Source organism: Cornus florida, unplaced genomic scaffold (genome assembly GCF_030987335.1).
Source record: "Cornus florida cultivar Cherokee Brave unplaced genomic scaffold, ASM3098733v1 CherokeeBrave_3.0.0_Hap2_Chr11, whole genome shotgun sequence".
NCBI classification, from domain to species: Eukaryota; Viridiplantae; Streptophyta; class Magnoliopsida; order Cornales; family Cornaceae; genus Cornus; species Cornus florida.
Window position 1 is genome coordinate 90,644,948 of NW_026775581.1, and position 23,890 is coordinate 90,668,837.

Genomic DNA, 23,890 nt, shown 5'->3' on the forward strand with positions numbered 1-23,890 from the left:
GAAGGTCTCTCTTCTTAAGCTCTAGGTTATTATTATAATATGACTCTTGAAGGAGATTGTTTGGCTAGAAAAGAAATGTTGTAACTCATGCATCGAGGAAGAAGGCTCTTATGGTCATTTGGAGCAAGAAGGCTCTTATAATATGACTCTTGAAAGAGATTGTTTTCTTGTTGGTGTAAAAAAAATACTCGTACTCACTAAACAACATAAAACTAATTGGTGACAAATTAAATGGACAATTTGATAAGAGGGGGAATCGAAGTTGGAGGGATATATGTGTTTTTAGTCAATGTCATTGGGGCCCATAAAGCAGGAAATAATAGGATCTCCCATGTGGCCTCACCTTGGATCCTGTCTGTAAACCCAATAACTTTTTTTTTTTTATGGGCAGTTGGGCTTCACGTGGTCACAGATCCACTTTGCGAGACTCTGTGTGTTTCTGCAGAACATCTTTTCTAAGCTCCACTGCCTTCTACTTTCACTTTCATACCTAACCAAACTATGCTACTCATCACATACATGACTTAACCACCACCAAAACTTATAATAAATCTATGCAATTTATTATAATATGTTGTGTTGTTTTAATCAATATTATAAGCAGATGAGTAACTTTGCTTACATACTTCGAGTGTGAGAATTTTAAATAAATTAACCCATTCAGGAAAAAAAAAAAAAATTAACCCATCTTTTATATCCATTTATTGGTTTCAACGGATTTACTTGCACTATTTTTGCCTTAGTCATGCGTATATATACTACTTATATAATTATTGGATTAACAATGCTACACAATTATTTTAGATAAATACTGGCACACATATCAATGCATAGTTGTGATGATTTAAGATTAAGCTCAGGTGATTTGAGATTTGGTCTTCCACAAGAAGAAAAGAAAAAAAGGTGGAAAGTTGTCGAAAGAATCACACTAACACGACAAAAATTACTTTGAAAATGGTGATATGCTTAAAATAATTTTTATAAATCCCGTGGAGTGCGCCAAATTGTCTCCCCATGGTGATATGATTTTGTTTATTCCACCGCAATGCCCTTCCTAAAAAATGGGGAATGTTATAAATAATGATAGCATTCTTGTGATGACTTAAAATTTAGTTAAGGTGTATTTGGTAGGGTTGATTTGAAGGGATAGGGAGAGAAAAGAAAAGAGAAGAGAAGATAGTGTGAAAATATGTTTAGGTGAGTTAAGTGAAAAGAAAAGAAAAAATAGGGAGGGATAGCTATTCCTTATCACTTGTTGATATTCTCCCTCAATTTAAGAAAATAGGAAGAGAAATTACAGTGAAATAAGTTATAAATTATTAATACTAAAAATATTCTTTAAAAATCAACCTAATGAAATGTAATTTCTTTTATGTCCCAAATGTATACTGTATATTTTCAATTTTTTTTTTTTCGACTCTAGCCATTGACTAGTAAGGTTAAGTTTGTCGAGGAGTGCATTTAAATAATGTTATTCATGATATTATTGCCATGACACGATTTAAATAATGCTAGTAATTCAACAGACAAATTATAATTATTATTTTTGTTTTTTTGAAAAAGGTAAAGCAATCGGGTACATTTATTACCTTACCGCCCGACGTTTTCAAAAGGAGGGTTTGATTATATTCTCTGTCAACATCTCGATAAAGCGTATTGATTACAGAATTTAATAATGAGAAAACCCAATCATATGAGATTAGTAGAGGAAAAGAAGTCATCAAAGGCAAGTGAAATAAATAAAATCAAACAATAGTCACCGGCATACCGGAGCAGAACTTTGTTTGCCTTTGGAATCTTACCATGGGTTTTGTGGTTCTATTAATATTGTTTTTGTTTTGTGGTTCTATTAATATTGTTTTTTTATTTTTTAAAGTGAATGGCTAGAGTTCGACGAGCAAAATGAAAGTGTATAAGTTTTTTTTGCCACTAACTATAAATAAATAAATTTATAGCAAGAGTGTAGAAAGGATTTGTTCTCTTCAATTCTAATGAATTGATAGAATATCTTCAAAAATTAGCATTCTAGAGAAGAAAAAAACATATATATCAAGCCTAATACGAGTATAATACATGACAAACAAAACTGGATACAAGAACACACCTTTACTTAGAGACCCTAATTAACATCCACACATAAACCACCATAACATAAGCATTATGGTGATTTCAACAGCTACAAAATTGATTCAAGCACAAAACCAAGCACTATACAAAGGCAAACTGGCACAGCCAAACAGAGTACATTAGATATAAAAAATTAGACACAAACCAAGATGCTGAGACCCTCTGAGGCTATACATGTAGATCCAACCATAAATCTAAGGCAGCTTGGTGGATTCAGAAGCTCGGTGTTTGGCCGCGAAGCGATTAACCAACGCGAGAGCATTACTAGTGAGCTGAGCGACTCTGGTGACTCTGTTCTTGATAGAAGCCTTGACATTCCCATTCATGGCACGGCCACCGAAGCCATCAACACAAGTGTTCTCATCGGTGAGGGCTGCACTCACCCATGTCTGGACATTGCTCATGTGCCACGTGAAGTCCTGACCACTGGCTCGACCCATGTGTCCTAGCTCCTTGATAGATTTGCTAAGCTGGTACACGGTGTCACCCATGTTGTCAACGCAATCTTTCACGGCTTGGTACTCTCGGGGCTTGATGCCGGAGACTCGGGTCATCTTGGCCACGAAGGCGGTGGCGGATCGAGCCCGGGATAGGCTGACTGAGAGGGCTGTTTGAGCCAATTGTCGCTGGCTCTGTTGGATTTTGGTGGCGTAGATTGAGAGATACTGGACACACAGGGCAGGGTAGCGAGTGGCTCTGCATGAGGCCTTGATGAAGTTTGTGGCACTGGCTGCTGGCTCAGCCTTCACAACTATGAAATGGTAATTAGAGAAGAAGAGGAAGAAGAAGAAGAAGAAGCAAAAGCCAAGTTTTGCCATGTCTGTGAAGTGGAGGACTGGATTTGGATGTTGTGAATTAGAGAGTGGAAGCCATTATATAGAGAGAGGCTCAGATATATCTTCAAGTGCCTGCCTAGTGGAGTAATAGAAAAGAAAAGAATCAAAAATGGTTAGGTTTTTTGAACTCCACAATAATCTTAAAATAATACTACAAAATATAAATCATTGTAAAGGTGAAATTACATTCGTATGCATAGTTCACGTTTTATTTGATTAGTAAGAAATGACATTTCGCACGTGAATTAGTTGAGATAAAATGACATCCCAATTATCGAAAAAAAGAGGGGTAAAATTACAATATTTGATCCATTTTTTAGAGCAACTCCAATAAATAGAATTTTGAGTAATGCTATAATAGATAGTAGAATTTTACAGATACTCTTTTTCAAGATGCACACTCTAGTCTTAAAAGTTGAATCAGAGTCTATCTGATACCTATAGACAATTTTATCATTTTTTTCTCAAAAAATGGAAAAAAATAAATTTGCCCATCCTTAAATAAAACATTTTAAAAGGTGAAAGACTATACAAAGAGTTTTATTAGACACTCTTTATAAGTGTCACAAAATATCAGTGCTAAAAGATAATTAAAATGGATGATCTAATTATTTGGGCTGCTATTTCAGGTGGCTTTTTAAGTGTGAAACTGTAAATAGCACAATTGGCTTTTTAAGTGTGAATACTTCTTCTTCTTTTTTCTTTTTCTTTTTTCTTTTTTCTTTTTTGAATGGTAAAGTGTGAATACCGAATAGCATAGTGCTTTTATGGTTGTTTTTAAGACCTAGATAAAACATCGTTACTTTATATTTCTTATTTTAATTGATAGCAAGTGATTGTGATTTTTCTAATTTTTTATTTATTTATTTATTTTGGGTAAGCGATCCATCCTAATCTTCCTCCTTTGATTTCCTCAAAGTTATCAGCAAATAGATAGAGATGCATATACTTTTTTTTATCGGTAGTGTAATAAATGCCTTTCTTTACTCCAATGTGGTTCATACTTTGAACAAAAGCAGAAGGTAGATAGAGTTTTTGATAAACCCACCACACTTTTAAAGGAAAGGTTTGAATGCTAGTCAATCCATCCTAAGTATATATACACGTATATGAAACTTTTTATAATTATATATACTATACAATTTGTTTTTAGCAAGTATCTAATTATTTACCAAAAAGCAATTTAGGGATTTAAGCCTTAGCGAAGATTGTGAAGAACAATTTAAGTTACTAAAATAAATAAACATATATGATTTACTTATAAAAAATAAAAATAAAAATTGAAAAAAGAAAAGAAAATAAAGAATTACACTAAACCCTTCTTTACTTTCATTTGAGTGAATTAATACTATTGAAGTAGTTCTGCGAGAATACCGAATTATTTTATCTACGTCTTTTGATAAAAATACCTTACACTCATCTTTTATATATCCAATATAAAACAGACATGGTTGATCATTATTGCTTGAGAAACGAACATGTTAAAAATTAATTGAGATTAGTAATTGAGAAACGAACATCAAAAATTGTAATCCATAATGATAAACTTAGCTAACAAGACATATGGTTGATCATATTTTACAGCATATATGAAAGATGTTGAAGCCAACTAGCTCGTTTTACTTTGCTTGCCAAAATTAATCCATGAGAATGTTAGTCTTAAGACTTCTATGTAGTATGTACATATAGGTTAACGTCGTAAGCACATTTTTTTAAGATAATGAGGAAGCTAATGTCATGGATTTTATCTTCGTTTGTGGGTTGCTAAAGGCCCATTACCCAGTAAGGGACAGACTAAAGGTTTCGAAAATGGACCCGAAGATTTCATACTTCGTAGTACAAGTTACAACCGCCCTAGGCCCATCTTCCCAGCCCAACAACCAATTATTTTAATCCATTTTCTTTTAAGACTAAATAATTGTAGGTGATATTTGAACCCAATAATTAAACAGCGTTGTACCATTATGAAAACTCTCTAAATTATAACATAACACATTATCACTAAAATTAAATTAACTCTGATTTTACAATTCTAATTTTACAAATGAGGCCGATGTTCTTAGAGGTGGCAATTTCTTCCAACGAGGCCGATGTTTTTGACCCGCCTCCACCATGGATTTAGTAGTTCCTAAATGGATTTGGAATGGGTATGATAAAATAATTGAAAATCTGAAACGTGTTTGGGATGGGGGCCGATTGAGTGATGACCCCAACCAAACCCCACCCCGATTATACATGTACCTTTTAAGTTTTTTTGTATATATAAAATTTATATTTTATGTTTTTATGACCCTTATTATTTTACTGGGAATGTCTGTTAATATATTAATATTCACTACTTGGTAATTTTAAAATTGGGCTAACTTATTTATCAGGCCAATTTGAGCACATTGGATTAGTTTATTTATTTATTTTTAACCACGTGATAAAAGTGGCATAACCCGGCTCACCCCAGACGCACTCTGTAATTAAACAGAATACATGGGACGGAATCGGTATTTTGTCTACCAAAGTAGGGACGAAGACGGTATAATAATTATAAATCCGTTTCAAAGTAAGGTCGTAGTTGGTATAATAAATTTTCTAACTAAGCATAGTAGGATTTAGCCAAATTCGTCCTAACTCCGTCCTGTTGCCATCCCTAGGTATTCTAAGTTTCTAAAGTTTTTTTTTTTTTTTTAGTCATGGCCAATAATTCACAGAATCTTTACACTCGTAACTATTTTTACTTTTTAAAATATAGAGAAAATTTCATTGTACGATCTGTCACAAATCACAACCTAACTATCTTTAAAGTGTAAATGTATCTTGGAAAATAATAAATTGCCTTCAGTATTTTTTGACAAATCCTTTTGAACTCCTAAAAATATTACACAATAACCATGGAATAAGAGTAATGTGTAATTTATTACTATTGTTATTATTATTTTTATAATTAAGGGTTTAGGTGCTTAATCTAACATAATATGAGGTAAATTGAAATTCTAAAAAATATTCCAACTTCGACGGTCTATCTATCTCTTTTAACTCTAACTTGATATTTCAGGTTAATTTTTAACTTATTGTTTTTATAATTTCTTTTAAAAAATAAAATTCTATGCAATTAATATTTCTTTTGTTTTTCCTTTTTAGCCAATGTGTACAATGTACTTTACATGATCCAATAAATAAATAGGCGACACCACATTGAAGTACCCACTCAAGTGTGTGACACCTAAAAAAAAGCAAACTCAACTAGTACCAGAAACAATTGCCTTTGTTAGAGAGAGAAACCAATTTTATACAGAGAGAGATGGCCTTTCCTAAAACGTCCGCCGTGACAACTGTGGTGGTGGTGGTGGTGGTGGTGGTTGTGATGGTGGCGACGAGAGTGGCGGAGGGCCAATCAACGCCGTCATGCGCGCAAAAGCTGGTGCCTTGTGCGAATTACATAAACTCCACCAACCCACCCGCTTCGTGCTGTGACCCACTTAGAGAAGCAGTGACACAAGATAGAGAATGCCTGTGCAATCTCTATAATACCCCTGGCTTGTTAGCCTCTCTCGGCATTAATGTCACTCAGGCTCTTCTTCTTCCTGGCCACTGTAATGTCCCCGGAAATACAAGCGCCTGCACCAAAGGTGTGTTCTGTGTTTGTCTTGCACAATTTACTAATGAATTGCTGTGTTTGAATCTCATATGAGTGTGCACTCTTTTGTGTTTGTTATCAAAGCTTGAGGGAACTCAGTGAGTTGACTCAGAACTTATTGGTTGTTTTGTTATTGTTTTTCTTTGCATTATTTAATTATTCTTTTTTAAAAAATTATTTTTCTTCTGCAGCTACGACTCCTCCCACTTCCTCGTCTGTACCAGGTAATAACTTTCTTTCCCTTTTAATTTCACCGATTCTCTTTTCACTTTTCATAACTCAGTGTATATTTGCTAAGATATTTCCTTCAATTCTGTGGAATTTTGAGTTAGAGAGTGTCCACTCAGCTTGAAATCCAAACAGGACAATGTAAATAATGTAACAGAAAATGGTAAACACTGGGGTAGTTCAAGTGAGTTAGATGAGTCGTTTAGAACAACTTATTATGCATTATAAAGGGCTAGCCTGTGCACGAGGCTCCTACTATTGCAGCGTCGGGGGAGGGTTAGATGTACGCAGCAGTAACTCCTCGTGGAAAGGTTGTTTTCAACTTAATTGGAAACTTGAATTTGGAGAGTTCATGATGCGGTGAAGTGGGTCGTTACAGTTCAATTTGACTACAATTTGGGTCTCTGTGGCCTCATTCTTATGTAATTATAATGTCATTTATACTAGCCAAGTTTTCTAGTCATATGATGTCCTGCTTTTCTTTCTAGGAGGTGTATACATCAACTAATTAGTGATTTTTTTTTTTAATTACATTTTCTTTTCCAGCTACTGCTACAACTTCGACTGTGCCAGGTAATTACTTTTGTGTTCCTGTTTGTATCACCACTTCTTCCTTTTTGAAGCACTTACCGCCAATTTATGATTATTTGTTGACTAAATTGAAAAAGAAAAAAGAACTGTTGAACTATTAGTGTTAAATAACTACTTGGCATTCTGAAAAACCCCAGAAAGTATGAAGAGCTGCAGAAAAACATGAAACTAAAAATAGTCCTTGTATGTTGAATTTAAAATTTAAAAAGCCAAAATTGCAGAAATTCCCAAGAGCCATTTTTGTCATAAAGAAATATCAAAGGCCTTGTGACTATTTCTGTTGAATTGCTGGAGGATCGACGACAGGGGTCTGATTGCAACGAATCTTGATAGTTCAGGGGACTGTATGTCAATAATTCAGTCCAGTTTGCAGAGGGTTTTTTGCAGGATGAAAAAAAGTCTAGGAGCCTTATTGGAAAAAAGAGTAATAGTTTAATAGTTTTTTTTTTTTTGGTAATTCATAATAATTTATTACAAGGTTAATGTCGCTGATAATTAATTAGCGCATATGATATGGACCTCATGGAGAGGAAAATCTCCCCTATTGTTAATTTAGAAGGCCATACGAATTGGCTACAATGTTAGAGCCTTTCTGTATTAGCTTCAAACCTTACAAATTAAGCATAGCATTTACATTTGGAAAGGTCAATCGGTCACTTCTCTTTGTAATGATGGGATGAATCTTTTTCAGCACCTCCAAGCAATGGGGCCAAGGTTGCATCCATGGGAACATCAAGCTTACTACTGTTCTGCGCTTCTATGATGCTTTATTAGGGTATTTTTCCATCTTCGGTAAACTTTTGGAATAATTTCAGTAGTATGTAAAGGAATTAGCACACGGAGGTTTTCTTGTTTGCTTGTTTCCTGTAATCTAGTATGAGTATCACATTGGCTTGAGTAGTGCTGTATCCAATACTTTACTAAATAAAATTTATGTAACTTCACCAGTTTATGTCAACCTTCATTATGTCTATCCTTGATTGAACCCATTTAATCAAGTTCCACATTGCATATGAAAATTATTCTTGCTGTCTGAGAATTTGGTAGGTGTATATTACTGTTACATAAGGGGATGATTTCATCAACAGACATTTTTTTTTTCCAGCTTTTATCTGTTGTTCATGAGTTTGCTTCTGTAATATTTCTGTTCTAAGTTGATAAAATTTTGCCATAACTGCTCCATTAGAAGGAAAATTATTCTATTTCTGATGTCCAGATATGACTTAAATTTTATTGCAGCTTCATGATGTGCCAACAGCTGACGTTCTGCTTGTCTTGGTTATGTTAGTACTATAGTGCCCAAGCCGTCACTTATAACATCCTTTAGAAGAATTACTCCTCTCTCTGTCTGGAAAAAAATAAAAATAAAATAAAGATGTAATTTTCGCATTTAGATCTTTGAAACAATTTCAACAAAAATGATTTCCTGCAACTGGCCATTAGAGGCCTGACTGCGTGATTTCAGACGTATTATAGACACTAATGTATCACAGAGGAAGGAACTTACCCTTGATAGCCCTTAGGCACTGATTTTGGAAATCTTACCAAGTTCCATTTCTTTAAGTGGTCTTTCTTCTCTACTCCGAATGATTAGACCAATGCAAAGCCGTCTTACAAAGTTCTTTCTTTTTAATGTGCATTTACAAAGGTTCCTCATGGAGCATCTTCTTCACTATGACTTGCTCCCTTATATGATCATTCAACTTAGCTTTAAGAAAATGCAAAGCCTCTAGAGTAGTTGAGGCATAGAGATCCCACATAATGCAAACAAACTTGACAAATTGGACTTTCATATGGCTGATGATTGCTGAAAGAGTAGATATTGTTGCTGATTACATGAAAGATTTGATTAATATGAAACTATCAAGTTGAGCCTTCTAGTCTGGCATACATGTGCCATACAAAGCAACCAGAAATACATGAGGTAAGACTACTCAAAATTATCTATTGGCATTAGGATCATTTTATTCAAGTGTGCATCAGAAATAATTACTCATAATTTACAGGTCAATCAAAATTAGTGTGGCAATTTCAATCTGTAACCCTGTAGACCTCCCAAATAACCTGTTCTTAGGCAGATTTGTGTGAGTATGTTGGGTGAGAGTTCATTCATTTATAATCTTTCAATAAGTTGGCCTATTCCCGGTTTAACTTTAGCCGATGTATCCATCCATTTTCATTTGTTATACCTTACTATGCCACTTTTAAAGAAGAATTCCTGCTTGTGAACAGAGTTAATTTTTATGTTAAAGTCACTATATATTTTTTCGTTTTTTTTTTTTTAATTATTTAAGTAATTAATTTCTAGGACATAGCAAGAAAGAATAGAAGAAAAAGAAAAACATATACATGCTAATCCACTCCTGAAGGAAGGAAATCAGGAAAAAAAAAAAACAGAAAAATCAGCTGAGCATGAAAAAACAAATCTTTAGACGAGACAATTAAGCTAAGTTGGGAGGAAGACTGTATTCGAAAGCTCAAGAGGCCAGCTAAAGGTCCATTTGATTTGCTGATCTTGTTATTACTCAGAAGTTTGAGAGTTGATTAACACAAGAAATCAGCTGGGCACATCTGGTAATGACATCCACATCCTATTGGACACTGGGACTTGCAGAAGAAAGGACATCCTATTGGACCATGAAACTAATCTGACTCCACGATGACCATGTCAGGCAAATCTTACAACTAGTGCTGCACATGAGTCAAGCCAAACAGATTAAGAGTCTGTTTGAGCGCAGCTCGTCACGCAGCAAGAGTTTTTGAGCTTGGTTCAAGCTCCCACATTAGTGACCTGACACGCGATCATGGAAGTGAAAGGTCAATGATGGTAAAATAGGGTTATGGTATGGCAATAGGTTTGGGATTTTGAGTGAATTCTACATAAGGAATGTTTGTAGGTTTTCATTGCGTATCTCATGGATGGTTTAGTTCATGAATTTTGTAATTTTTAAGTTTAAATGAATCATTCTCTTGTTGGTTGCAAGTGGATGGAGGCATATGGAAAACCACACAAAACCTTGGTTCTTGGTCATTGTTTCTCTTCATTGTTTTTTACTTCGTTACACAATAAGACACAAAACTTGGAGGGTTTTTGCATTTCAATACTTCATCAACAATTGGTATTAGAACCAAAGATTTTGTTTGAGAGTTTGGTTTGATCTGCACAAGCCATTGTGAGGTCTAGAACATGTGAAAAGGATTCTCAATTGTTGGGATTGGATTTCATTTGTAGGTGGAGTGGACCAGGTGGCCTGAATTCTCAATTGATCATGATTATGACAAAACTGTGAGGTGTTAATCTATAGAGAACCATATAAATCGACAATCCTAGGAAAACCCCTAATTGGCTTGATGGAGTTTGAGAAAAAGTGGAGGAGCTTTATCTTAAATTCATTATTTAATTTGATTTTCTCATATAGACACGCACACATATGTATATTATATGCACAGGTTATCTGTTTGGAGCTATCTTATAGAGATATAAAACTTATATATTTTTGTCCAATACAGAACTTGGTTTTGAAAAGGTATTACAAAAGTTTATTGAAAGATCCGTGCATGAAGATGGAAGAAATTCTAAAGAGCATGAAAACAAGATTTTCAAAGCTCAAGTTTGTTTGCTAATTTTAGGTATTATATGTTCTCTACCCTCTATATTTTTCTACAGTTATAGAGATGATCTCTCGCTGACGTAGGCAAGAATTCATAAATATTATTTTCTTTATTTGATTGTTAATTATTCATCATTATTTGTGATTGGATCTTAATTTGACCCTCCTTTTACGGCATTACAACTTGTATTAGAGCTTGATGCATGAGGATCATCATTGATTATGACATTTATAAATAAGCTGTTGCTTTCCTTTTCTCTTTCTTTTTCCCTGGAAGTTAATCTCTTTATTTTGTTGTATTATTTTTAAGAATGAAAAAAATAATTATCTCAGGTTTACAAGTTCTAGCAATATATCCATGAAGAAACCAGGAATTCCAGGTAAATTAATGACCCAAAGTCTAGAGATTCTTCATTGTGTGCATCCATTCATCTTCAACCTAATAGTTCTTTTGTTCTTTGTGCTTGCACTCCCAGTTCTTTCTTTTTCTTTGTATGATTGTGTTTGGTAGGAACTAGTAGATCTGGTAGAAGTTGGTATAGCCTTTTCCTTAAAGCACTACAAAGTGAACATTATTTGTTCTACACATGATATACACCCTCCTCTTCTGTGGAGCCCAGAGAGTTGGACCTTTATATTGTATCCATACGATGAAAATGTGCAAATTATTATTCTTATTTTTATTTTCTGGTGTGATATGAAAATGGGTTTTGATGTTTTTGAAGAATTATGATTGAAAGGTGAAGCACAACTAGAATGTCAATTTTTATTTTTATTTTTTATAAATATCGTCCAATTGAATTCGAAACCACAAGTATCAAATGATACAAAATTCCACTCACCAATCAATCTTTTTCTAGGGCAATGTCAGGCCACCAAGTGCTTTGAGATATTGAGAATCTTGGTGTAGGGTCTTTTCATCTCCCCTCCTTTTCCACACTTCCCTTCTGATCCTCTCAACTCTAGGGAGAGGGACCATTATGTTCTGCAACCCTTTTGTTTTTTGTTTATGGCAATGAAAGTCATTATTCATATGAATGTCTGTGCAGAATGGTTTCATAGTGGATGATACCATTACTTAGCTTCCATAAAACTTACCCTACAAGACAGGTATATGCATTATGTTTTCTTATGTCTCACTGTATCTAATCAAATTAAGGCATTCATGGGTGCCCTAAACTTTTAGTTAATTTTTGTGCTACTTGATTTTTTTTTTCCTTGAAAAAAATTAATATTGATGGTTGTGTGGTTTACTTTTATGGTGTCATTAGCTTGTAGAACATTTTAATGAAGTACTAGGCATCCAATAAAAGGGAATATAAATTCCATTAATTGTTGCTTCCAAAAGTATTTGTAGGTACTTGAAGTTGTCAATGTGGGATTTTCTTGGATGCCTAGTACTTCATTAAAATGTCTCAAATGGACACCAGTTGCTTTTTGGTTTTTCAAATGAATTTTATAATTATCACCACTAAGAAGTGATGATAATGGCATATTTAGATTATATCTAGATGTCATGATTGAAGTCAGTACTCAAAAAGTGATATTATTTTAGTGTTAGAAGGCTTAGTGAGAGTGTACTTTTTTTTCCTGAAGATCTTGCTATTGATGATAGAAGAAACTTGAATGGAGTGTGTGCTCAGGTCTTATTCTATCACCTGCTTAATTTATAAGGAAGCCACAAGTGTGTCACTCCCATAGTGTGTTTTGAGGAACACTGATAAGAAATTCAGAGGATAATGCCCATGATTCTTGGAATATTATCTCTTACTTTACCCACTTGAACATGGCTTATTATGTCTCCCCCCACAATGCCATTAAGTAAGTAATAGTGCCAGTGGATTAGGGCTTTATCTGATACTTCAAGGATGTTTATTTTTGTACTTAAAGTATGAGTTAACTAATGTGGAGGGCATTAATAAATAAGCCTAGATGATTAAGGAAGCCACTTGTTATTCACATGAATGTAATCACTAATCTAGAGCTTGATTTTTTTTTTTTCCCCCTAAATTCTAGAGCTTGATTTTTTATTTTTCTATTTTAGGGAAAACCCTTCCAATCAAGTGACTTTGGTGAATCTCTGATATGTGCAATCATTTTTTTTTTTTTTTTGGGGTCCTGGCAATGGTTAGTAGTTAGTTGGGGGAGGGGGGATCGGTAGGGTGGGGGCACTTTTGGCCTGGCCCTTTTATCACTCGAGCAACACCACCACACCTTCTTCCAGTCAGGTGACCTTGGTAAACCTCGAATATATGCAATCATTTATTATTTTTGGGAAAATCCTTCTAATATTGTTTTTTATTTTTTTAACTTGGTAAGGAGAGGGAGGATGGGGCGAGTAGAACTTGGGCTCCCATACAACTCAGGGAGTGCTTCTATCAATTGGGTTACCCAGCTCATCTCTAATCTAGTGAACTTGTTAAACTTTAAATACGTGCAATCACCCTCAAACAATACATATCATTTAAAACAAGGTGTTTTTGCATTGTGAGAGTCGAACATCCGAGTTTATAGTTTGTCTCAGCTAGGCCACCCATGTGGGTTAATTAGGAGCTTGAAGTTGGATGGGCGGTGTTTTCTTTTCTACAGCTTTATAATTATATTTCTATTCGCCCACAATATGTTTTAAAATTGCATTAGAACCTCTTTTTAAAAGATAATTACAAATTTTTTTCATTATATCTTATAAGTGGCCATATGCCTCCATTATCTTAACGCTATGTTCCAACGTCTCTAATCATTCAAAAAGAACATTCGAACTTTTTGAAACTTGTAGTCGTGTCGGACACGCGCTTGATCATGACTTGCGTATCTTTGTGTTGAACATAGTGTGTACTTCTTAAAAGAATACTATAGAAACTTTGAGGCAATGGATACTTTTTTTTTTTTTAATTAAAAATGGAAAGAAATTGTGACGAAATAAAATACCAAAAACAATAGTAGTGCTTCCATAAAAAAATTCCAACAAGTTTTGATATAGTCCTGGTGTATATAAACATTTCAAGTGTGATCTAAAAGAGCATCAATTTTTAGTATGTCATCCATACACTACATTGCGACTGGTTGACATCATCCCATTGTCTATTTCTAGGAGTACATTTTTCAAAGATGCTTCATCAGAGATCGCATGATGCATCAACTAGACCTGGGTCATCAAAAAAAAAAAAGAAAAAAACCTAGACCTGGACCCCATATCAGCCTATCATTACTCTTTTAACTCCGGCAACCATTTTTCATCTGCTTCATTGTCAATAAACCCTAAAAAAAGTCTGGTTGAGTCATGATTCCACAGAGCTATTATTTACTTCATTGATCTTAATTAATTCTGGCTTAACAACAGAAGATAGAGTACAACAGTTGAATTAAAGATCATCGAAAAATTCATTGAAAAAAATGCATTTAGGAAAGAAAAAAAAAAAAAAAAGATCATAGAAAAAAATGCTTTAATTGTAAGCCTACTCAGCCTATGAAGCAAATGAAACTCAAGATTATAATGTTTATATATATATATATATATATATATAGAACCACAACAAAATGACTTTTCTTTTATTGATTTTTCAACATATATAAATACATATATATACAAAAGTTCTAATATTCACAAGGCCCATTCTCCATCTTACATCTTTTGATGATGTCCAATGCGCCTAAAAGTAACAGAGTACAACATTTCTAAACAACCCTCAACTTCAAAGATTTTGGGTTTGGTGTTGTACTTTAACTTGTTTGGTTGGTGAGAAACCTCTTAAAGAATTGAGGTTTCATTTCAACCCTCCATGAATATTCTGTAATAAAACAAGTAATATCTAACTTTAGCCAGACATTATACTTTGTAACATGGTCACTACTAGTGAAGCTGTAACATTTTTTTTTTTTTTTAAGTCCCATCATGGTACAGATTATTGCTTGTTGCCCATCTCTAAGGTGTTTAACGTGTTCACTTCGAAGTCATTGAAACAATCCAACCCGAAATCATGAATACCGAAATCCTCACAATCCAGTAGCCACGAACAATTTTCATCCCAGGATGGCAAGCTGGTATTGTCGAAGTTCTGTCCGGTGGTCGGAATCTCCCACGGCCCATCAACTAGGGAAGTTTCTTCACCCCACAAACAACTCATTAATGGGTCATTGTCACAAACAGTGTTATCAAACAAATGGGACTCGTCGCCGGAACAATTTTCAGTTGGTGAGCCAGAGTTTTCCGAGCTGGCGGTGCCATTAGCTTCCGGTAATTGCGAGCTATGGTTACCGGATTCCGGCAAACAATCATCTGCATGAGAGGATGTTTCAGTTGCCTTGGCTTCTTTCTGGAGCGGTTCATGAGTGACAGGATCAATTCCCATCTTGAGAAGCTTTTTCTTGATATGAGTGTTCCAGTGATTTTTAATCTCATTGTCAGTCCTTCCTGGTAATCTTGCTGCAATTTTGGACCACCTAATCATCACAAACAAGAAAAAGAAACTTCATTAGTACTTTAATCATATATCAAGCTACCCAGACAACAAAATCTAAAACCCATTAGCACAAGAAATATTATTCTAATCTCATTACTTTAATACGTACACCATTTCTTTTTAAATTAGGGTTGGTTGAAGCAAAATTCAAACAATTGAATCTGAAGCCAACAAGTTGCTGAACTAATTATTTTGACAAAACATTAGTGCACCCTTTGGATTCAATATTCTATTAGTCCCATTGATGAGCTAAACAAGAAACTAGTAATTAATAGAGTGTTACTTAAATAAATTTATCATGACAATCATATTATAAAACCTTTAGCTGGTTAAAGACGAAGTATGTTCTTGTGCATTATTTGAACCCACGCTATCATTTCACCAACTTCATTACAATCCGTCCTCTATCTTTCCTAAACATTTTTGAATATATATATATATATATATATCAAACACATGTATTTGATATATACAAGCTAGTGCTAGACATAAAAAAAAAAAAGGAAAATCATTCGATAGAAAAAAACTAATAACAAGTATTGTGAAGAATGCGTGCACTAAACATGCACCACACGAATAACAAGAAGAAGCCTTTTTCTCAACTAACCTGTTGCCAAGACGAGCATGGAGGTCAATAACAAGTTGTTCCTCGGCTTCGCTAAGGAGGCCTCGCTTCAAGTCTGGGCGAAGATAGTTAGTCCAGCGAAGGCGGCAGCTCTTGCCACAGCGACGAAGTCCGGCCAGCTTGGGGACGGCGCGCCAGCAACATTGGCCATTAGTGAGGATGAAACTGATGAGTTTCTTGTCCTCCTCGGCCGTCCACGGCCCTTTCTTCACCCCGAGCTTGTCACAGCAGGGTTGTCTACCCATGTCACTAACACAACACAAGCTTAGGTAGCTAGATAGTCTCTCACCAAACTATAGTTTGAAACAAATTTTGTAGTAAAGACTCAAAAAGCCCTCACACCAAACTTTATATATGCCCACCAAACTTTATATAAAGTCCTTTCACCTTTCTCTCCCCCATTGCGAATATATATATGGTGAGAGAGAGTGGTGATTCTAGGGCCCACACATTGGTTTGTGAAAGGTACACGTGAACTACAATCCCCTCTTGTGTCCGGGTGTTATCAGCTTACACAAGGTGGTGATGGTGAATCATAGGTTGATCCAACGACAAAAGCTACATCTATGCACACCCAAATACTTTCTTCCCATTTTCCTACACAATCCACTCCCTCATTGCACTCTTACTCAACCATTCCATCACCCATTTCGTCATCAACACGTATACCTGCCGGTATTATACTGCCACAATTTTTATTTTTATTCTTTCGCGAAAGTTCGAGCAGACATGCACACACTTACAATATTATCCTTATCGAGTTCAAACACTCAACTTGTCCTCTATTTGTAGCCTACTAATTACATGATCCCGTGTTAATTAGTGGTTCATATGGAGCTGATTTGCCTAAACCATAAGAGTCATTTTGATCTGAGGCTAATTAATTAGTTTTTTTATTATTTATTTATTTATTTATTTTCCTAGTTAGTATTCATACACATACATGTCTCTTCTGAGACTTGAACCCCTTACCTCCTTTTGGAACGTGAGAAGTTGATACCGTTAAATCACTGGCCCGTTGATAATTAATTAGCTTTAAATGAAACAAAAATAATGTGGCATTGGCAAGTTGTATAGTAATATCTTCATTGTCATCAATTAACATTGCACCTCGTTTGACATTCCTAGGAGGAATATTGGTGGTTTAGTCTAATTGATAATGATTTTGAGTTGTGTGATTGATGATCAAATAATATACTTGTCAAGAAAAACTAGCTTTCTTGTCCTTTATTACCATTTTTTTCTTAAAAAAATGAATATTTTGTCCTCTGTAACTTTATTTGGTTAATTTATGGATGCTGCGACTAAAAACAGGGAAACATTTTAATGAAATTTCATGGTTAAATGCAAAATATGGTATAAAATGAAAAAACATCCGTATAGCAAGTGCTAAACTTGCATACTTTTCAAGTTATCTGTAGTGTGTGTGTTAATATATATATATATACACACACACATATATACATACATACACCTAATACGAGCCAACACTTTTCATCTGTATTCTTATCAATCAATTAAGATGTTCCAATTAGAATATAAGTAAATTTATAGAATGGGCACAGGTCAGTTTGCATTTCAAAAGATTTGTAATTGAACATAATCTTCACACGAGGATGGTTATGTTTGGCATGCGGGAAAATCACATATGGACTAGTTTATTTCCACGAGTTGCTTCCCATCAAAAGGCAGCCGTTAACAAATAACAACTTGCCATGCGCTAGCTTCGGAGGCTTGGCAGTGATGGTAAGGGTACGGGACTAGCATCCAATTGGCCAGTGTTCGACTCCTACCAAATCTTTCAATTTTTGTCGACTTACCCGGTGCATCCTTGGGGTGAGACTCTGCACCCTTAGGTTTGTAACCTAGGGTGGGTCCCGAAGGGGCCTTGCCTAGGTAAGTTCCTCGTGCTAAAAAAAAAAAAAAAAAACTTGCCATGCGATCTACCAATCAAGATCCTTTTCACTCTTCTCCATTTTTCACCATTGATCTCATATATAATAGGGCTAAAATTATAAACCCTTCTTGTTTCCAAGAACCTCATATAACCCCCTCAATTATCAAACAACTTTCAGAATGATGCAACGAGGAGGGGGTGATATGATAAACTTTTTAAAACATTAAGAGATAATATGACAGTTTCTTAGTTGAGGGGATTAGTTCATAATTTTTAAAGTAATAAAATGAGGAGTTTTATGATTTTAGCTCTAAATAATATTATTTTTTCCCGATCAACCAAACGTGCACTTGTGACATGTACTTCTTCCGTGACTCAAAACTTTCTCACCCCTTTTTTTTTTATATATAAAAAGAAGTTATACCATTCAAACTAATGTTAAAAAATTATCCAACACATAATGTACAAAACTTTTGGATTAGAGTTTGTTGCTATACTAGGATTAGCTCAATAATTTAATCTCCTCCACTCTCACACGCATTAATTCGTCCATTTCTTAGAGAAACATACTCATTGTTAGGGTTTAGTATATTTGACACGGACTCGTATTTTCATTGTTAAAAGTAAGACGTAGCATCAATTTTGGAGCCGCCCATATGTGCTTAATTCTAGACTGTTCCATTGGTGATCACATTTCAAGGGTGACCCAACTGGTTAATACTAATTCCTGACCATTGATTTTGTCTTTGTTAAGCCTTAAATAAGACGGATGAGAAAGCCAGACAAAAGTACAAGCTTCGTCAAACGCTTTTGATTTAGAATGCGACTTCGCAGCATCAACAAAGGTACACACGGTAACACGTACGTGTCATGCAGAGGAAAGCTCTTAGGTCAATGTTAATTCTCTCCTTCCTTTTCAAATGATCATTATAATTAATTTTATGTGAACACAAACTGTATTGCATTACATTATATTATCTAATTAACATTTTCTAGATGGGGGCAGGTAATAATCCAAAAACTTGGTCTTTGACTTGCATCTCTAGGTTTAGGTATGTATTGTTCAATGTGGACCCTTTTCCCTCTAACTAGCCCATTTTTCTTTGGGGTAAGGTCTCAACTAGTACATTTTGTTTATCTTAATTAGGTTTATGCAAGAATCAAAACATTAGGGTCGTTTTCTGATAACTAAAAATAAAATAAAAAAAAATTATTTATATAAAAAATTATTTAGTTGACAGTTTCAAATTTTTTTTTTTTTGAAAACTCATTTTTTTTATAAAAAAAATGCGTTTATAGTTATTTGAAAATAGTTTTTTATATTTTTGAATTCTTGAAATTGTATTTAGAAAACTTAATTAACAAATAGATACTTAGCCTTTTTTTAATTTAAGAATAATATTTGATCATAATAAAATGAAAGTAATTGATAATCATGATAAAGAACATATTCATTCAAGTTAATATTGTCCATTTCTCATACGATTGATTATATATGCAATAGTTCAATTTAAGGTTGATGTGGAGAATTTGCCAAATGGTTTTAAGAAGCAAGCGTTTGTTTTTTTGTTTTTCATGATTTTGAGCTTAACTAGGTGTATGCAAGAAAATCAAAAGTCATTGTCTGAAAATTAAAAATCAGAAAAATATACAAAAATCTGTTTAGTTGACAATTTTTGAAAACAATTAAGGTATGTTTGGTTTGTAACTCTAAGACAGCTTTCTGTTTTTAAAAAAAAAAAAAAAAACTTTGCTTGATTCAGTTTTCTAAAAATTCAATTATAAAAAAAAAATATTTTCGAAAATATGTCTTTTATAGTTATCTGAAAATAGTTTTTTATTCTGTAAATTCTTGAGAATTATTTTCGAATTACAAACCAAGCAAACACTTTATTTCTAGAAACTGAAACATACAGGTTCTTAACCATTTTGAATTTTAGATCGAATAATATTTGATGGTAATCAAATGGAAGTATTGATAATCATGATCAATAAGTCTAAAAATATTCATTCAAAGTTAATATTGTCCATTCCTCAATTTGCTTCATACGATTGATATATTATATATACAACAATTAGCCAGTTTAATTTAAGGCTGAGGTTGAGAATTTGCCAAATGAATTAAAAAGCAAGCTAGCGTAGAATTTTCATAATGACAGATGTTGAATATAAATTGAGAAGTACCAAATGACTTGGAAGGCACTACATGATCGATCTGATAATGTTATTAGCTAGTTTTCTTCCCATATAATTCATTAATTTGTTTTCTATCAGAATAGTTGATATACATGCATTTTATGAACTACGTATACTTTCCCCATAAGGAAAGGTAAGTGATGCGATTGTTCACTTGTAAATGTGTTTGTATAATGTACATGCAGGTCACTGTCTCATGTACACTCAAAATCTCCCAAATTTTGAATTGATTCATGGCCAACCACGTACGAGTTCTTGCAATCTCCATTATTTGATCAAATGAAATCCTGATTTGCCACGTAGAAGTTCTCGAATCCAAAACATGCCACAATGATGAATTTTGATGCAAACAATATATTATTTACTCAGATTTTATTTTATTATTTTATTTTATTTTAAAAAAGAATGTATGATATACGTAGCTATAGTAGTATAGTAGAAGCTAGGGAGATAAGAGTGACATTGCTTGCAAAGTTAGGTCTGTGTGATTGAATTGATCACAACTATATATTACTACTGTAGCAGTTGTGAGTTCATGATCATAACGACAACTATGGTCCAATTCATATAAAAAAAGTTAAGTGCACGGAGTTAGATTCTAGTCCAATCCATAGCAGTTGGATTCTCAGTTTTAATGATACCCCATCATGCATTATTGTCGTTCAAAGTCACCTTCTTTTATACAATCCTTTGGGTCCTTCATCGCCTATAGTTCATTTCTTACCTTATGGTATAAACCATCACTAAGAGAGTTAAGTGCACAGAGTTAGATTCTAGGGCTTCCACTAACCCATTGGTGACTTGCCCAAATTAAAATTGGGTCCAATTCCCACTTCTTGCGTAAAATCTGCATTTGTCTTGGATGAAGCTTCACAGTAGCTTGACGAATTCACATCCAAAGAAGAGGTCGGAGTGGGATTCCTACGTGACCGAGCAGAGGAGGCATAGCTTTGGTTGAATTTTTGTCATGACCTTACTGTCTAAGGTAGGGAGTTTACTTTGAATTGCAATCCAGAGTAGCAATTTTTGCCTGGGAATGGCAATTGAGTCCCATATAAGATTTGACCAGCAATAGTTGTTGATGGTTAATCACGGGCAGGGACAGAGTCAGCTTCTGGGGGCCACCACATTGAAGAAGAAGAGTGAAAAAAAAAAAGATAAAAAGAAAAAGAAAAAAGAAAGATAAAATTAGGGGGGCACTATGTAATATTTTATATATTATATGCCTAAATATAATACTCTAAAATCTAATGGCCAGTATGGGCCAGGGGGCATCTTGGCTCTGCCCCTGATCACTGGTGAGCATGGGAAAGTGAGCAGTTTGAATCTCACACAGAGGAAGGTGTGATACAACACTAATAAGTCACATAATTTTTTTTTTTTGAAAGGGTGTCCTTTTTATGCTTCGTGCTCGAATTAGTGCTATGAAAACAAATTATTTCCATTAAATTTTATCAATCGTTGAATTCAATTTGCGAATTCTAGGATTCATAATCATTTTTCATACATTGAAGAGTTATGATTCAGAGTTCGAAAGTGGGATATATTTAACTGTAATTTTTGTGAGTGCATGATAACACTGTTATGATTGAAGATGTCATTATGATTGATAACATCGTCATGATGTCATCCCCTACTCACATGAAATAGTCTGGCTAGTGTGAGAGTCCTCGATTACTTATCATTTTCAAATGTGATATTTATTATGAATGACAATTACCAAAATCCCTTAATATAGAATAAAAATAGTTAGAAATATGCATAATTAAGAATAAACCTACAATATTCATAAAGAATACTGAATTCTTATCATATATTAGTCCGCTTCACATTGATCACTTTTATTTTGTTATTTACTTAGATAAATGTTCAGATAAAAGGGATATTCAAATCAATTCTTGAAGGGTATATAATCGAAAAATATTAAAATTTGGATTATATACACTTTTTAGTATTCAAATCAATTCTCATACTTATGAAATTACATTTTGTATTATTTTACAAAATATATAATGACCTTTAATATATATACAAATATAGAAAACATTTTATACCAAGATACATACTACGTGTATAAACGATCGGGGGATGCCTCGCTTTGACCAAATTTTGGTAAATGGGGAGATTTTAGAACTAGAATTAAGTTTGCTTCAAATTTAGTAGGAGTATTCTGGTCATCAAATTTCTATGGTTCACAGGGTACCAGTCACTGTTATATTACATTAATCGATAAGTAATACCATTTTCAAAATTGTTGTTAATGACTACAAACAGAAGCCTCCTTAATTAATTACCCTCAAAGGAAAAGCAAGTTGATTTAGATGTCATACTATTAATTAAACATCACTTTAATCATTTTGATTATTTTAATCTCTATAACTATATACATATACATGAACAGACATATATATATAGAGAGAGAGAGAACTCTCCCACTTGTGTAAATGATGCACACCCAAAAATTCAGATTGCATCATTATGGTCTAAAACACCATAAGCATACCTTAAAGCGACTCATGAGCTAACAAATAAGAATTTAAAAACATTGAAATGACTATTTTCCACAAAAAAACATGTATAAACTAATGCAAAAAGTCATAAACTAATATTATAGTAGTATTAGATAATGTAATGACGTGATTAGTGTGTAATGCAATTGTCATTAAAGCAAAGATTGGTAATAATATAATCATAAAAACCAGAAGATCATAGATTGTGGAAGGAAACTGATTAGCCATGAACACCATCAAGTTGGGCAAGCCCAAGTAGGCCATGGTCAGCCCACTGAAGGACTTAAATTCAATGAGAGAGAGGCGAGATTAATTGTTTTTTGAATTATTGTTTGAATTTTGTTTTTGGAGAAGTCCAAATAATCAACTCCGTAATTAGTGGTCTAATGACAAGGGACTTTCCAAAGATAGAATTTCTTGACGGATTAGATTTATAGCTTTTTTTGTCTGATAGGAAATTAAAAGGTGGAGGGGGGTTGGTTGGAAAATGGCAAGTCTCAGTTAGTTGTTGCATTTGTTAAATGTGAAATTTGGACTAAATTCCATTCAAAATCAAGACAAAAAGTTGGTAAGGTCATTGAAAAATGTCTAATGTTTCAGATTGTTTTTAGCCATCACCGTGACATCTTTTCTTGGTGATTTGTAGGTGTACCTTTCTTGCTTTTAATTTGGTAGTGGGGAGGGAAAAAACGCCCTCCAATAAAAAGCGCACGCGTCACCACTATCCATATCAACATTCCAAGAACATATAAAGTTCATCATGCTCAAGTCCAAGTTGAAGGTATTTATAGTCCAAGACCATTGTTATTTGTCCTCCAACTTCCATCAAGGCCGAATCAAGAAGTCATCAGCCCAGCTTATGAGTATTTAACATCCGGCCTGTTACTCAAGCTTATGAGTATTTAACATCCGGCCTGTTACTCAAGCCCAGTCGGATCAAAATATATTCGGCCCAAGAATGCACAAGTCCTACCATATGAATGATTTACTATAGAAGGAAAATTCTATAGAAAGTTCTGTACAAGGCAAGTTCTATGTATGGAAAATTCGACAATGGAAAAAACCCTATTAAAAAAGAATGGTTATATAGAAAGAATTAGAGGGCAAGCAACGCGAGTCCTACCATAATCTTGCAATCTTTTGTATCTAAATAGAGGTTAAGACCTCCAATAAAGGATCAA

General features: G+C 34.0%; 3 protein-coding genes across 3 annotated transcripts; 1 reads left to right on the forward strand and 2 right to left on the reverse strand.

The window, feature by feature from the left end:
- Positions 1–2,023: 2,023 nt before the first annotated feature.
- On the reverse strand, positions 2,024–3,053 carry LOC132285290 (21 kDa protein-like). The gene has a single exon (XM_059787460.1). It carries the CDS (start codon positions 2,943–2,945, stop codon positions 2,322–2,324), a length of 624 nt encoding a protein of 207 aa, XP_059643443.1. The 5' UTR covers positions 2,946–3,053; the 3' UTR covers positions 2,024–2,321.
- A 3,102-nt stretch (positions 3,054–6,155) lies between these two features.
- Positions 6,156–8,368, forward strand: LOC132284830 (non-specific lipid transfer protein GPI-anchored 7-like). Its single transcript, XM_059786966.1, has 4 exons — positions 6,156–6,583; positions 6,783–6,815; positions 7,366–7,392; positions 8,102–8,368. Exons 1-4 carry the CDS (start codon positions 6,256–6,258, stop codon positions 8,182–8,184), a joined length of 471 nt encoding a protein of 156 aa, XP_059642949.1. The 5' UTR covers positions 6,156–6,255; the 3' UTR covers positions 8,185–8,368.
- A 6,512-nt stretch (positions 8,369–14,880) lies between these two features.
- LOC132284829 (MYB-like transcription factor ODO1) lies at positions 14,881–16,472 on the reverse strand. Its single transcript, XM_059786965.1, has 2 exons — positions 16,089–16,472; positions 14,881–15,461 (listed from the first exon to the last, which is right to left on the reverse strand). Exons 1-2 carry the CDS (start codon positions 16,349–16,351, stop codon positions 14,924–14,926), a joined length of 801 nt encoding a protein of 266 aa, XP_059642948.1. The 5' UTR covers positions 16,352–16,472; the 3' UTR covers positions 14,881–14,923.
- Between the last annotated feature and the right edge of the window lie 7,418 nt (positions 16,473–23,890).